Source organism: Carcharodon carcharias, chromosome 9 (genome assembly GCF_017639515.1).
Source record: "Carcharodon carcharias isolate sCarCar2 chromosome 9, sCarCar2.pri, whole genome shotgun sequence".
In the NCBI taxonomy this organism is placed as follows: domain Eukaryota; kingdom Metazoa; phylum Chordata; class Chondrichthyes; order Lamniformes; family Lamnidae; genus Carcharodon; species Carcharodon carcharias.
In genome coordinates this window covers 105,114,655-105,129,256 of record NC_054475.1, presented here as the reverse complement: position 1 = coordinate 105,129,256, position 14,602 = coordinate 105,114,655, and the positions used below count along the sequence as shown (strand labels likewise).

Below are 14,602 nucleotides of genomic sequence, written 5' to 3'. Positions count from 1 at the left end.
ATGTGGCGATAACCTGGCTCAAGGAAGGGCAGAACTAGATGTTAAATATTCCCGGGTACAACGTGTTCAGAAAAGATATGAAAGGAAGGAGAGGAGGAAGGGTGGCGGTATTAACTAAGGAGAGCATTGCAGTGCTGGAGAAAGAGGATGTCCCAGAGGGTTCAAGGGCAGAATCAATTTGACTAGAGCTAAGGAACAAGAAGGGTGCAATTACATAGCTCGGTGTAGTATATAGACTGTCAAATAGTGAGAAGGCTGTAGAAGAACAAACCTGCAGGAAAATTACAGAGAGATGCAAGCTTTATGGAATAGTTATAATGGGTGACTTTAATTACCTGGATGTAGACTGGGACAGTGGTCGTGTAAAGGGTGGAGAGGGGCAAAAGTTCCTAGATTGTGTTCAGGGGAATTTTCTACAGCAGGATGTGTCCAATCCAAGAAGAAAAGATGTACTGTTGGACCTGGTTCTTGGAAATGAGATGGGCCAAGTAGATCAAGTGTCAGTGGGGGAACGTTTAGGAGACAGTGATCATTGTATTGTACAGTTTAGGATGATAGAAAAGGATGATAGGATCCAGAGTAAGAATAGTTAACTGAAGAGAGCCGACTTCGATGGGGCAAGAATGGAACTGGGCCATTTAGGCTGAAATGAAAGATTGGCTGGAAAAATTATAACTGAACAATGGGTTTCCTTCAAAAAAGAATTGGTTTGGGCACAGTCAAGGTATATTCCATTGAAAGGGAAAGATAGGGCAAACAAATCCAAAGCTCCCTGGATAAAAAAGGAGATAGAAATTAAGATAAAGAAGAAAACATGCGTTTATGACAGGTGTCAGGTAGAAAATACAATTGAGAACCAAGAGGAATATAGAAGGTTCAGAGGGGAGGTAAAAAAGCTAGTGGAGAAGAGAAGAGGGATTATGAGAAAAAAAAACTGGCAGCCAACATAAAGAGAACTCCCAAAGTCTTCTATAGCCATATAAATAGTAAAAGGGTGGAAAAAGGAGGAGTAATGCCGATTAGGGACCTAAAAGGGAATTTACACATGGACGAAGGGGCCATGGCCATAGCTGAGGTATTAAATGAGTACTTTGCATCTGTGTTTACTAAGGAGATAGATGCTATCCAGGCCATGGTGACAGATGAGGAATCTCTGTCACTAGAATGGTTCAAAATTCATAAGGAGGAAGTGTCGAATAGACTGTTGGTACTTAGGGGAGGGTTTTCCCCTCAGCAGGTGGGCGTGGTGGGCAGGCCCGGGAACAACCGCGAAATCGACCGCTGCCCGCAATCGGACACAGACCATGATTTCACGCTGGCTGGCCAATTAACAGCCAACCAGTGTGAAAGGCACGCTAAGAGCCTCAGCACTGCTAGGGTAGGGGTGGGAGGAGTGTGAGCACTGAAATATACGCATGTGCAGGGGTGCGCTCAATGAAAGCTCTCTGAAAGCACAGAGATGCCTCAGGGAGCTGAAGATTTTTAACCTGTAAATTAAAGATTTCAAAAAATAAGGAAATCTTGCCCCCACATGTGACTCTGTCACATGAAGGAGGTTAAAAAATTTTGATTGGTTTTTTAGTCACCGATCAAACCTCATCCCGCACGTGGATGAGGTTTTGTTAAAAATGCAAAAGCTGCCTGGCCTATTCGCCCGCCTGCCAATGGAGCAGTTGGACAGGCAGTGAAAAATTCAATTTAATTAATTGATTAAGGGCCATAATTTGACTTTTAATTGTCTGTCACCTCTTATGCATACCCACTGACCAAAAAATCGCGAGACTTTGTGATGACATCGGGCTGGGTGTCATTGCGCACTATTTCACTCCCATTTGGATCGGGCACACACCCGCCTGGGGGACAAAAAATTCTGCTTTTAAAGTTGACAAGACACCAGGACCTGATGAGATGCATCCAAGGGTATTGAAGGAAGTGGGCGTAGATATTGCAAGGGCACTGGCCATAACCTTTCAGTCTTCCCTAGACTCAGAGGTGGTGCCAGAGGACTGGAGAATTACAAACATTGCGCCCTTGTTCAAAAAAGGCTGCAAGGATAAGCCTAGCAATTACAGACCAGTCAGTTTAACTTCAGTGGAGGACAAGGTTCTAGAAACAATTAATCGGGATAGAATTAGTATTCATGGAAAAATAAGAGTTGATAAGGAAGAGCCAGCATGGATTTCTAAAGGGGAAATCACATTTAACTAACTTGTTGGAGTTTTTTGAAGACTTAACAGAAAAGGTCAATGAGGGTAAAGTTGTTGATGTGGTGAACATGGACTTTCAAAAGACATTTGACAGTGCCACACAACAGACTTGTGAGAATTGCTTATTGAATAAAAGGGACAGAAGCAACGTGGATACAAAATTGACTGAAAAATGGGAAGCAGAGAGTAATGGTTGATGGATATTTTTCAGGCTGGAGGAAGGTTTGTAGTGGAATTCCCCAGGGATCGGTATTGGGACCATTGCTTTTCCTGATATATATTAATGATCTAGAACTTGGTGTGCTGGGGACAATTTCAAAGTTTGTGGATGATATGAAACTCGGGAGTGTTGTGAACTGCAAGGAGGATGGTGTGGAACATGGAGGACATAGACAAGTTGGTGGAGTGGGCAAATAGGTGGCAGATGAAGTCCAATACAGAGAAGTGTGAGGTGATGCATTTTGGTAGGAAGAACATGCTCAGAAAATATAAAATAAGGGGTGAAATTTTGAAGGGGCAGGAAGACTTGGGTGTATGTGTACATAGATCATTGAAGGTGACAGAATAGGTGGAGAGAGCAGTTAATAAAGCATATAGTATCCTGGGCTTTAATAATAGGGGCATAGAGTACAAGGGCAGGGAGGTTATGCTGAATTTATTTAAGACACTCGTTAGACTCAGTTGGAATATTGTGTACAGTTTTGGGCTCCACATTATAGGAAGGATGTGAAAACATTGGAGAGAGTGCAGAAGAGGTTTACAAGAATGGTTCCAGGGATGAGAAACTTCAGCTATGAGGATAGGTTGGAGAGGTTGGGACTGTTCTCCTTGGAGATAAGAAGGCTAAGAGGAGATTTGATGGGGATATTCAAAATCATTTGGGGGCTGGACAGAGTAGATAGGGAAAAGCTGTTCCCGCTCATAAAAGGATCAAGGATGAGAGGGCACAGATTTAAAGTGATTTGCAAAAGAAGCAAATGTGACACGAGAAAAAACTTTTTCGCACAACGAGTGGTTTGGATCTGGAATGCACTGCCTGGAAGTGTGGTGGAGGCAGGTTTAATCGACGCATCGAAGAGGGCATTAGATAATTATTTGAATAGAAACAATATGCAGGGGTACAGGGAAAAGGCAGGGCAATGTCACTAGGTCGTGATGCTCATTTGGCAAGCTGGTGCAGACACGATGTGCCAAATGGCCTCCTTCTGTGGCCATTGTGGAGCTTCTGACTCCATAACATGGGTCTTTTTATTTTAAACAGGATCCCTGCCCATAAGTCAGACCTGGGAAGAGGAGTGGGTGCCTGATTCCCAGGGACGGGAGGAGGTTCCAATGGCAAGGATGGGACTCCAATGGCAGGGAAGAAGGTAGATTGGTGGCTATGCAGAAACACTCCTGCTCTTCCTGCAATGCTGTAAAGGCACTCACCTTTCGCTGAAGCTGTCCATGCCTTCCTAGAGCTGCTGTGTTTCCTGAGGGCTGGGAAACCTAGCCGGTCAGGGTTAAATCTGTTAAAGTAGGTTAAATCTGAGGCATGCAGCCTTGTTATGATATATTAAAGGACAACCCACTTCCTGGGAGCAGGTCAGTTGACTGCCTCAACACCCTCATCCTGCCTCCATGAAACCTGGGAGAGGGTAGCTTGGAGGCGGTTAGGGTCATGTTTCAGATTTTCAAAATTTTTATGTCTCATCCAACTCCAACCCACCCACTTTGGGGGTTTAAAATTACCCACTCTGTTTCTGCCTCCCCTCTATGGATAGTTAGCAAAATATGGAGCATGACTGAAGTGCATATGAAAAAGCACATTCCTAGTGATGGAAGCAACAGGTTTTACGATGCCCAATATTATTTTCTGCTGCACATTTTATCCTATGGAACCTTGGCACTTGGAGTTGCAAAGCAGATATCAACAGCCATGTTTTTAGACCATGATAAGGAATCCATCCAGTCCATCTGTCAAATGGAATTTAGTCATACAAATTGACTGAAAATAAAGGAAATTTTAAATAAGCTGATGAATTTTGCAGTTATCTGTTGTATTTGAATATATTCTTGAAAAGGAAAATTTTGCAGTGTTATGAGGAAAGAGTAGAGCAATGGCACTAACTGGATAGCTCTTTCAAAGAGACTTCACTGGTATGATGGACTGAATGGCCTCCTTCCTACAAAACATTTAAAGCACAGAAACACTCAGAACAACAGGTCCCTCTAGCTTTCTTTCAGCCTCTTCATTTAACCCCATCAACATATCCTATTCTTTCTTTCTCCCTTATGCTTGTGTCTTGGGGCAATGGTGGCATAGTGGTAATATCACTACACTGACAGTCTAGAAGCCCAGCCTAATTCTCTGAGGACATGGGGTCAAATCCCACTATGGTAACTGTTGAAATTTAAATTCAATTAATAAGTCTGGGATTGCAAAATTGTCTCAGTAATATTGACCATGACAATATCATTCTTGCAAAAATCCATCTGGTTCACTAGTGTCTTTTAGGGAAGGAAATTTGCTATCCTTACCTGGTCTGGCTTAAATAGACCCCAGATCTGCAGCAGTGGTTGACTCATAACTGCCCTCAGTAATAGCTTATCAAGCCACTCAGTTCAAGGGCAATTAGGGATGGCAACAAATGCTGGCCTTGCTAGTGACGTCCACAACATGAAAGAATAAAGAGTTTACCTAGATTCCCCTTGAATCTATGCAATTCACCTCAATTATTCCATGTTCTAACCACTTTCTGGGTAAAGGTGCTTCTCTTGAATTTGTTATTGACCTTCTTATATTTACTGCCCCCTAGTTCTAGGCTCATCTGCAGTAGAAGCATCTTCTCTATACATACCTGGTCAAACCCTTTCATAATCTTGAGGATCTTTATCAGGTCATTGCCCTGTCTTCTCTTATATTTAGTTCCTGCAAATATGTATTTTGCTGGCTCACCAATGACCCTGAAAATTGTCTCACGGAAAAGAATTTACTTTATCATAGGTTCTCAAAGAACATCTTCAATGGCTCCCATCTATCAGTCTGATTAACCCTTTAGAACTGGCTCCAGACTACTGTACTTAAATTGATTCAAAGTGCTAATTTTAGCTTAAGGCACATTTAAGGCAGCAAACATTTAAGGCAGCAAACAAGGGAAATTCAGGAATTCCACAGCATGAGGCCTGAGACATTTTAACTTCCTTGCTTAAATATGTCTGCACCTTTGTCACCTGAAACTATCTGGAATAACATCAAGACAGTAGGTGGGAATGAGAATTGAAGATGGAGCAAGACACTGCTGTATTCTCATGACAACAGGTGCCATCACAAAGTAAATTCTGACTGTGGGATATTTGCAGAGCCTATACCAGTCATGCGGGGAATGCAAGGTTGCACCAGGGGAGGCTGAAGGAATTCCTCGTGGGGCTCAGAGGACCAGTCCTGCTCCTCTTGGTCTCTAAGGACTCTTTCTAAAATTTTTCTTTCACTTAATTAACTCGATATTTCCTGGCCAAGCTGCTGCTGCTGCCTCACTCCTGGTTTGACTGGTGGCTTTGGTGCTTCACAAGGCTCTCATGACTTTAGTTTACAATCACTGCACCATAGCAATGACGCCATTGGGCCACAATCTTTAGGCCCCCACGTATCCGTGGAGGGTGGCATTCACACAGCCAGAAACTGGCAGTTAAAATGGCGGAGGATAGAAATACTGTGGGAATAGAGTGGCTTCCACCAGGCAACTACTTTAACTTCCATCTGCAGCCCAAGAAGGAAAAAAAACCAGTTCGGACCAGTACTCTTATTTCCCAGTTTTACAGCTGTTCCATTTTAAGGTATACAAGACCAGTTCAGACCAGCATTCTTAGTTCCTAGTTTTAACTGTTTTTTCATTCAGGGGAGCTCCCACAAATTTGCTAGATTATATTCGAGGTTAATATCTCAGCTGTACTCCTGCATCTCTGCGTAAGCTTCAGTTTAGTCTATTAAAGAATGTGTTTGGTGTGATTGATAGTACCAATCTTCTGGTGTGATGTGAGCTACAATAAAATTCCTAGGGGATGATTTTCCCTGGATACCTTAGGCACTAAAAAGCCTGTGAGGTGACCAAGTTAGGGTCTTGGGCTGCAACACCTGTTTAGCCCACGTTTAATGCAAGACACCATCTTTGTGAAGGAGTTGAAGAGTGAGCTAGGAACAGCCACCCAGAGGATTGTTAACAGTCTAACTGCCACTTACCTTGCCTGCTAATGCTCATTAAGGAGACTACACAGCATCTTGGTGAAGTGGAGTGATGTAAATTGGCCTGCAACTTGCAGCGATTTACAATTTATGGTGTATCTTTCCCTCTCTACAATTTGTGGCTGTTAAGATGCTGCTATTTTTCAGGAAAATCTGGCCCGTGAGTACACCACCTAGAGTGTAATCTGGAGATTGTGAAACAATAGTCTAAATGACCTCATGCCAACATGAACAAATATTCACTTGATATATCTTTATTAGGGATAACATTTTGGGGCAGTACTTCATTAAATATTCAATCTCATTATTGATATCCATTTAGAAATGTATATTTACCGGCAGTATTCTTCCTTCTCCCTACAATAGCAAGGCATATACTCTGGACATGTGTTCTTCAAACATGGCTCATAGTCATGAATATTTTTGCAATTTTCTGAAAGAAAAGTATAAGATAATAAGAGAAAAACATTGCCAGAGAAAATATAGCTTCCTAAAACGTTGTGAAGGATGTAACACCCCCTAGCATTATCAAAATGAAACATTAGGCAAAACATGCTATTTTGGCAGGTCTGCAAAAACGGGCAGTAGCGGATTGGCTGCCCATTATTCACCCAGCCTGATTTTCTTACCCATTACCTTCAACAGGGTTTAAAGCTGCTACGCACCACTTTGTACCCCTGCCGAAGCTGAGCTTTACTCCCGTTCTTCTTAGGTGAGGGAATTCAATCTCTGATCTTTATAATTCCAGAATAAATATTTAGCATAATGGCAGCAGCATTGATACAGCAGAGTGCTGTGCAATGGGAGAATGTAGGTTTGTGCCTATATTGTCTCCGTGGAGTGAACTATCAACCTCAAGCCATGCTGCCAGAGAGGCACTGTACCCTTTGAGGACTGGAAGTGTAATTCCCATGGAATGGGATTTAAAAATCGTGGCTCTAAATGCTGCTCCATTCTCGCCCACCAGGTTTAATTCTGCTGGTTTTGAAGCACCCACCTATCTCAGGTACGATTCTCATTAATTATATGCTAACTGGAATCCAATGATGTCCATAAGACTCAGATGGGATTTTAATGTCATATAATTAAGAGCACCAACCAGAATAAAACCTATTGGGGAAAAATGGTGACCCTGAAATGTAAGTAATTCCTATTGCGTTAAAATTCTGTTACTTTTCAGCAAAATCTGGCCCATGGATATGCGCCTAGAATGCAATCTGGATATTGTGAAACAATAATCTAAATGACCTCATGCCAACATGAACAAATATTCACTTTATATATCTTTATTAGGAATAACATTTTGGGGCAGTAAAAACAAAAAACTGCAGATGCTGGAAATCCAAAACAAAAACAGAATTACCTGGAGAAACTCAGCAGGTCTGGCAGCATCGGCGGAGAAGAAAAGAGTTGACGTTTCGAGTCCTCATGACCCTTCAACAGAACTGAGTGAATCTTAGGAAAGGGATGAAATATAAGCTGGTTTAAGGTCTGGGGGGGAGCGGGTGGGCAAGAGAAGTTGGGGGGTGGGTGGTGGTGTGGTTGTAGGGACAAGCAAGCAGTGACAGGAGCAGATAATCAAAAGATGTCACAGATAAAAGAACAAAAGAACACAGGCGTTGAAGGTGGTGATATTATCTAGACGAATGTGCTAATTAAGAATGGATGGTAGGACACTCAAGGTACAGCTCTAGTGGGGTGGGGTGGAAAGGCTAGCAGGGCATAAAAGATTTAAAAATAATGGAAATAGGTGGGAAAAGAAAAATCTATATAAATTATTGGAAAAAACAAAAGGAAGGGGGAAGAAACAGAAAGGGGGTGGGGATGGAGGAGGGAGTTCAAGAGCTAAAGTTGTTGAATTCAATATTCAGTCCAGAAGGCTGTAAATGCAGTAGACTAAGTTGCGGGAAATGCAAGTGAAATGCTGCTTTACTTGAAAGGAGTGTTTGGGCCCTCACGCCTTCTCCTCCCTCACAGAAACATGATAGGGCCCCCCTTGTCCTCACTTATCACCCCACCAGCCTCCGCATTCAAAGGATCATCCTCCGCCATTTCCGCCAACTCCAGCATGATGCCACCACCAAACACATCTTCCCTTCACGCCCCCGGCAGCATTCCATAGGGATCGTTCCCTTTGGGACACTCTGGTCCACACCTCCGTCACCCCTACTCCTCAACCCCCACCTATGGCACCTCCCCATGCTCACGTAAAAGTTGCAACATCCTCTCTCCTCACCGCCCAAACACTCCTTTCAAGTGAAGCAGCATTTCTCCCAACTTAGTCTACTGCATTCGTTGCTCCCAATGCAGTCTCCTCTACATTGGAGAGACCAAAGGTAAACTGGGCGACTGCTTTGCAGACCTGCGGTCTGTCCACAAGAATGACCCAAACTTCCCTGTCGCTTGCCATTTTAACACTCCACCTTGCTCTCTTGCCCACATGTCTGTCCTTGGCTTGCTGCATTGTTCCAGTGAAGCCCAACGCAAACTGGAGGAACAGCACCTCATCTTCCGACTAGGCACTTTACAGCCTTCCGGACTGAATATTGAATTCAACAACTTTAGATCTTGAACTCCCTCCTCCATCCCCACCCCCTTTCTGTTTCTTCCCCCTTCCTTTTGTTTTTTCTAATAATTCATATAGATTTTTATTTTCCCACCTATTTCCATTATTTTTAAATCTTTTATGCCCTGCTAGCCTTTCCACCCCACCCCCACTAGAGTTGTACCTTGAGTGCCCTACCATCCATTCTTAATTAGCACATTCGTCTAGATAATATCACCAACTTCAACGCCTCTGTGTTCTTTTGTTCTTTTGTCTGTGACATCTTTTGATTATCTGCTCCTATCACTGCTTGCTTGTCCCTACAACCACACCACCCCCCCCCCACTTCTCTTCCCACCGCCTCCCCCCACAACCCCCCCCACCCCCCCCACCACCACCACCTTAAACCAGCTTATAATGCACCCCTTTCCTAAGATTCACTCGGTTCTGTTGAAGGGTCATGAGGACTCGAAATGTCAACTCTTTTCTTCTCCGCTGATGCTGCCAGACCTGCTGAGTTTTTCCAGGTAATTCTGTTTTTATTTTGGGGCAGTACTTCATTAAATATTCAATCTCACAGCAGGACTTATTTTAACATAGAGTAGGGTTTTTGGATCGGCGGGGCCCGCTCACCAATTTGTAAAATGATGCGTGGTGATATTGGGCGGGCCTCCCAATGTCACCGCGCGTCATTTAGATTTTCACTTCGGCGGGCGCACAGCCGAACTGTCAAAGGCCTATTAAGGCCTCTTAATAACTAATTGAAATAATTAAATGAGCTGCCTGTCCAACTTTAAGGTTGGCGGACAGGCGAAGAGCCCCAGGCGGCCTTGGCATTTTTCATGGAACCTCATCCATGGGCAGGATGAGGTTTCATGAAGTGTTTAAAAATTCATTAAAAATTTTCCAAAAAATTCATTGACATGTCCCAGCTCATGTGACACTGTTGAGGGGGCATGTTTTAAAAGTTTTAAATTTCTTTATTTAGATGTTTAAAACTTAAACAAATCTCCCCGAGGCACTCCTGTGCCTCAGGGAGATTTCTGCACTCTTGCGTGCGAAAGAGCATAGGCCCCGACTCATGGAATCCACCCCCCCGCCTGCACAGGGAGCGCTCAGTGCTTCCGGGCGAGCGTCACACTGGGCGGACCTTAATTTGCTTGCCCATGCAAAATGGCGGTGCGGCCCAGATCGGGGGCACCAATTGAGTTCGCACCCGCCCCTCTACAACCCCACCGACGGGGGGAAATTTGTGCCCATAGAATTTTTCCCCAAGTTCCCCAATCTGAAACTTGTGCACATAACAAAACTCCTCAGTGATACTGAAAGAAGAAAACGCTTTCCAAACTAATGATGTATTCTTGTCCAACAAAGTTAACATTGGCTCAACACTCACCTGATGTTGTATTGTCCTGGAGGTTTGAAGATAGAGATTCTGAAATCTGTCCAGCCAACAGCATCAAAATGCATGTGAAAATAACATGGAGAAGCAACATTCTTGGAATTTTAGTATTAAGCCTAGACTTTACGATACATTTCTGCCAGTGTTCCACTGGAATGAAAATGGATCTCTGTGTGCATTATTTAAGAACAGTTTGAAGTCCACAGAATTTATCACTCCTCACGTGATCATAAAGGAAGCTAATTTCAGATAACCTTTTGAGGATTGTTACAATTTGCTCCACTCAGGTGACGTGAAATTTTTATAGTTTGAAGCTCCACCTACAGGTTCACCTGCTGCTGAAGGTATCTTAGCTCAACCATTAGATTCTTAAAAGAACACCATTCTAGTGGGAGAAAATGTAGTTGCATACCATTTCCATATCATTATTTTAAAGATACAATGGAAGTGAGGTGGATTTTAACCTTACCCGTCCAGCAGAAACTAGGCAGATAAGCAGTTGAAATGCCCAGTTGTGGATCCTCTGTGAACCCCTGTGGGATTTTACGGAAAGGTTTATTAGAATTATGCATTTTATAAGATTGTTATGTTTTCGGATTGTGTCTTTAACATAAGGTAAAATGAAGGTGATCATATGACCTGTTCTGAAGTCTGCCTGACAGCAAGCCTGGGTGGTTTGATTGTTATGAGATTAAAGGAGGCCCAGATTGTTTCACTGGGAATAAGGTACAAGGTTTTTACATTTGGAGACAATAGCAACAGCCTGTTTGCTACCAGTGGATAAACTGAGAGTCTCCAAAGTCCCAGGAACATGTTGAGAATGTCAGGTTGTTGACAGTTGTGCTTTAAACTGCCCATTTAATTCCAAGGTAAAAGAGAGTTGGGGCCTCAAGGATAGCTAATCAGCATCACTACCTGGGTTCAAGGCCCATGTGATTCACGTTGCCATGGTGATGGGCTTTGAGATGGGAGGGTACAGAGGAAGTCATTGTTATATCTGATCACAGGGTTTCCTAAAATATCCCTGCATATCACAGGCAAGTTTTACCCGACAGGATCCGGGGGGGAGTCTCAGATGATTCTCCATAGAGGGAGAGCAGCTATAGGCAGTGAGGCACTATGGTTCACCATGTGTGAATGGGCTTCGGAGTTGATGCTCGGATTGGAAAGACCAAATTAGTGAGAACGAGGCTGAAAGGTTTGCCTACCTTAAACTAGAGGGAGAATTCTTTAGAAAACCTCACACTGCGAAAGACAGTTCTGGAGTTAAAAGTTACCAGGCTGCAAATGAAAAAGATTGCAAGTAAATGCTCAGGAGCTAAAGATCATTTAGGACTGGTTACAGGAGAATTGGATATCTACTTAAAGGATGGTGTAAACTATACCAGCTAGTGTTCTTTTTTAGCTATATTAAACGTCCTATGCTGTAATTTAAAATATAAATTGCCTACAAAAATTGTAGTCATTAGTGCTTTGTTACAATTCTGTTTGTTGCAATAAATGTCTTGAATTGTGAAATCTTGTCATGTCATCTGTTCAACTATTAACTGGCTGTTTGAATTTATTTTTAAAAGTTATCAGTCTCTACAGAGGTCAAGTAACAGGATGAAATCGGGTGCCAAAAGGGTGCTGTGCTAATAAGACATGCCTGTTTGAAGTCTGGTTTTAACCTGCAATTTTGAACCTAATTGCCAATTGCCATCACTTGTACTTGTTAAAAGAGACACTTGCAGGTTTAGCACACAACTGCTCCTTGAAAACAATCTTCGTGGGCTCACTTACTTAGTTCCACTAAAGGTGTGAAATGGACTGGCTGACACACAATGGCATGTTTCAGGATGGTGCAGGGACAGAGGGAGAAGATACACATGTCCCCAGATGCAGCATGGAAGATTCTCATGGAGGAGCTCCAGAGAAGGAGGGTTGTTCTGTGCCTGTAGTGGGGAAGCAATTCACCTTGCCCTTCTGTCCATCACTCCTGCAACAGCTGGTGCTGTTTTCCTGACCTTGTAACATCATCTCATCCCTCCTGTAGACCAAGGGGGACCTGTAGTAAATAAAAAACAGAAAATGCTGGAAAAACTCAGCATGTCTGGCAGCATCTGTGGAGAGGGAAACAGAGTTAATGTTTCGAGTCCACATGACTCTTCTTTGGAGCTGAAGAGAAGTAGAAATGTGATGAAATTTAAGGAGGGCGGGGTGGAGCAGGTGAAGCTGGAAAGGAGGCAAGTGATAGGTGGGGGCTAAGGAGAGATTGACAAAGATGTCATGGGCAAAAAGACAAAGGGATTGTTATTGGTAGTGGGAAGGGCTAAAGGAGGTGCTGATGGTGGCATAAAAGCAGAATGTGTTAATAGCAGAACAAGGGTCAGCGCTCTGAGAAAAATCAACACGGAATAAATAACAGATGGCCCTTTTGGTGGTGGGGTGGGGGAAGGGGCAGTGGTTGGGGTAAAAGGATGGAAAAGGGGATAAAAAGGGAATTAAAAGGGGATAAAACAATGAATAAAAATGAAAATAAGTGGCTAAAAATAAATTTCTAAAAAAGGGGGGATAAAAAAGGGGTGAGGATGGAGGAGAGAGTTCATGATCTGAAGTTGTTGAACTCAATGTTAAGTCCGGAAGGCTGTAAAGTGCCTAGTCGGAAGATGAGGTGCTGTTCCTCCAATTTGTGTTGGGCTTCACTAGAACATTGCAGCAGGCCAAGGATGGACATGTGGGCATGAGAGCAGGGTGATGTGTTGAAATGGCAAGCAACAGGAAGGTCTGGGTCATGCTTGCAGACAGACAGGAGGTGGTCCGCAAAGCAGTCACCCAGTCTGTGTTTGTTCTCCCCAATGTAGAGGACACCATATTGGAAGCAGCGAATGCAGTAGACCAAATTGAAGGAGGTGCAGGTGAAGTGCTCCTTCACCTGAAAGGAATGTTTAGGCCCTTGGAAGATGAGGAGGGAGGAGGTAAAGGGGCAGGTGTTGCACCTTCTGTGATTGCATGAGAAGGTGCCGTGAAAAGGGGTTGAGGTATGGGAGTGATGAAGGAATGGACCAGGGTGTGCCGGAGGGAATGGTCCCTATGGAATGCCGACAGGGCCATGAGGGGAAGATGTATTTGGTGGTGGCATCATGCTGGAAATGGCAGAGGATGATCCTTTGAATGCGGAGGCTGGTGGGGTGAAAAGCGAGGACAACGGGGATCCTATCATGGTTTGAGAAGGAGAGGAAGGTGTGAGGGCAGAGGCGGGGAAGATGGGTCGGACACAGTTGAGGGCCCTGTCAACCATAATGGGTGGGAAACCTCGGTTAAGGAAGACATCAGAAGCACCATTTTGGAAAGTGGCATCATCGGAACAGATGCAACGGGGGTGAAGGAACTGAGAAAATGGGATGGAGCTCTTGCAGGAAGCAGGGTGTAAGGAGCTGTAGCTGAGGCAGCTGTGGGAGTGGGTGGGCTTGTAATGAATATTTGCGGACAGTCTATCACCCGAAATGGGGACAGAGAAGGAAGGGAAGGGAAGTGTCGGAGATGGGCCATGTGAAGGTTATAGAGGGGTGGAAATTGGAAGCAAAATTGATAAATTTTTCCAGGTCCAGGCGAGAGCATGAATTGGCACCGAAACAGTCATTGATGTACCGATAAAAGAGTTGTGGGAGGGGCCTGAATAGGACTGGAACAAGGAATGTTCCACATACCCCATAAAGAGACAGGCATAGCCACATCTTTTATTTGGAGGAAGTGAGACAAGTTTAAGGAGAAAATGTTCAGTGAGAGAACAAGCTCAGCCAGATGGAGGAGAGTGGTGGTGGATGGGGATTGTTCAGGCCTTGGATCAAGGAAGTAGCGGAGAGCCCTCTGACCATCCTGGTGGGGGATGGAGGTGTAGAGGGATTGGACATCCAAAGTGAAGAGGAGATGGGTAGGGCCAGGAAACTGGAAATTGTTGATATGGCATAGAGCGTCAGAGGAATTGTGGATGTAGGTGGGAATGGACTGGACAAGGGGAGAGAGAATGGAGTCAAGATAGGAAGAAGTGAGTTCTATGGGGCAGGAACAGGCTGACACGATCGGTCTACCAGGGCAGTCCTGTTTGTGGATTTTGGGGAGGAGGTAGAAGTGGGCTGTTCGAGGTTGGGAGACTGAGGTTGGAAGCTGTGGAGGGAAGATCTCCAGAGGAGATGAGGTCAGTGACAGTCCTGGAAACAATGGCTTGATGTTCGGTGGTGGGATCA

The 14,602-nt window shown here is 44.0% G+C and overlaps 1 protein-coding gene across 1 annotated transcript in view; it reads right to left on the bottom strand.

Moving 5' to 3' along the window:
- Nucleotides 1-14,602, bottom strand: part of LOC121282453 (ADP-ribosylation factor-like protein 13B) — a 71,643-nt gene that overhangs the window by 12,342 nt on the left and 44,699 nt on the right. Inside the window, exon 9 of the mRNA XM_041196159.1 lies at nucleotides 6,766-6,862. Coding sequence (XP_041052093.1) covers nucleotides 6,766-6,862 — 97 coding nt within the window. The remainder of the gene's footprint in view (nucleotides 1-6,765; nucleotides 6,863-14,602) is intronic.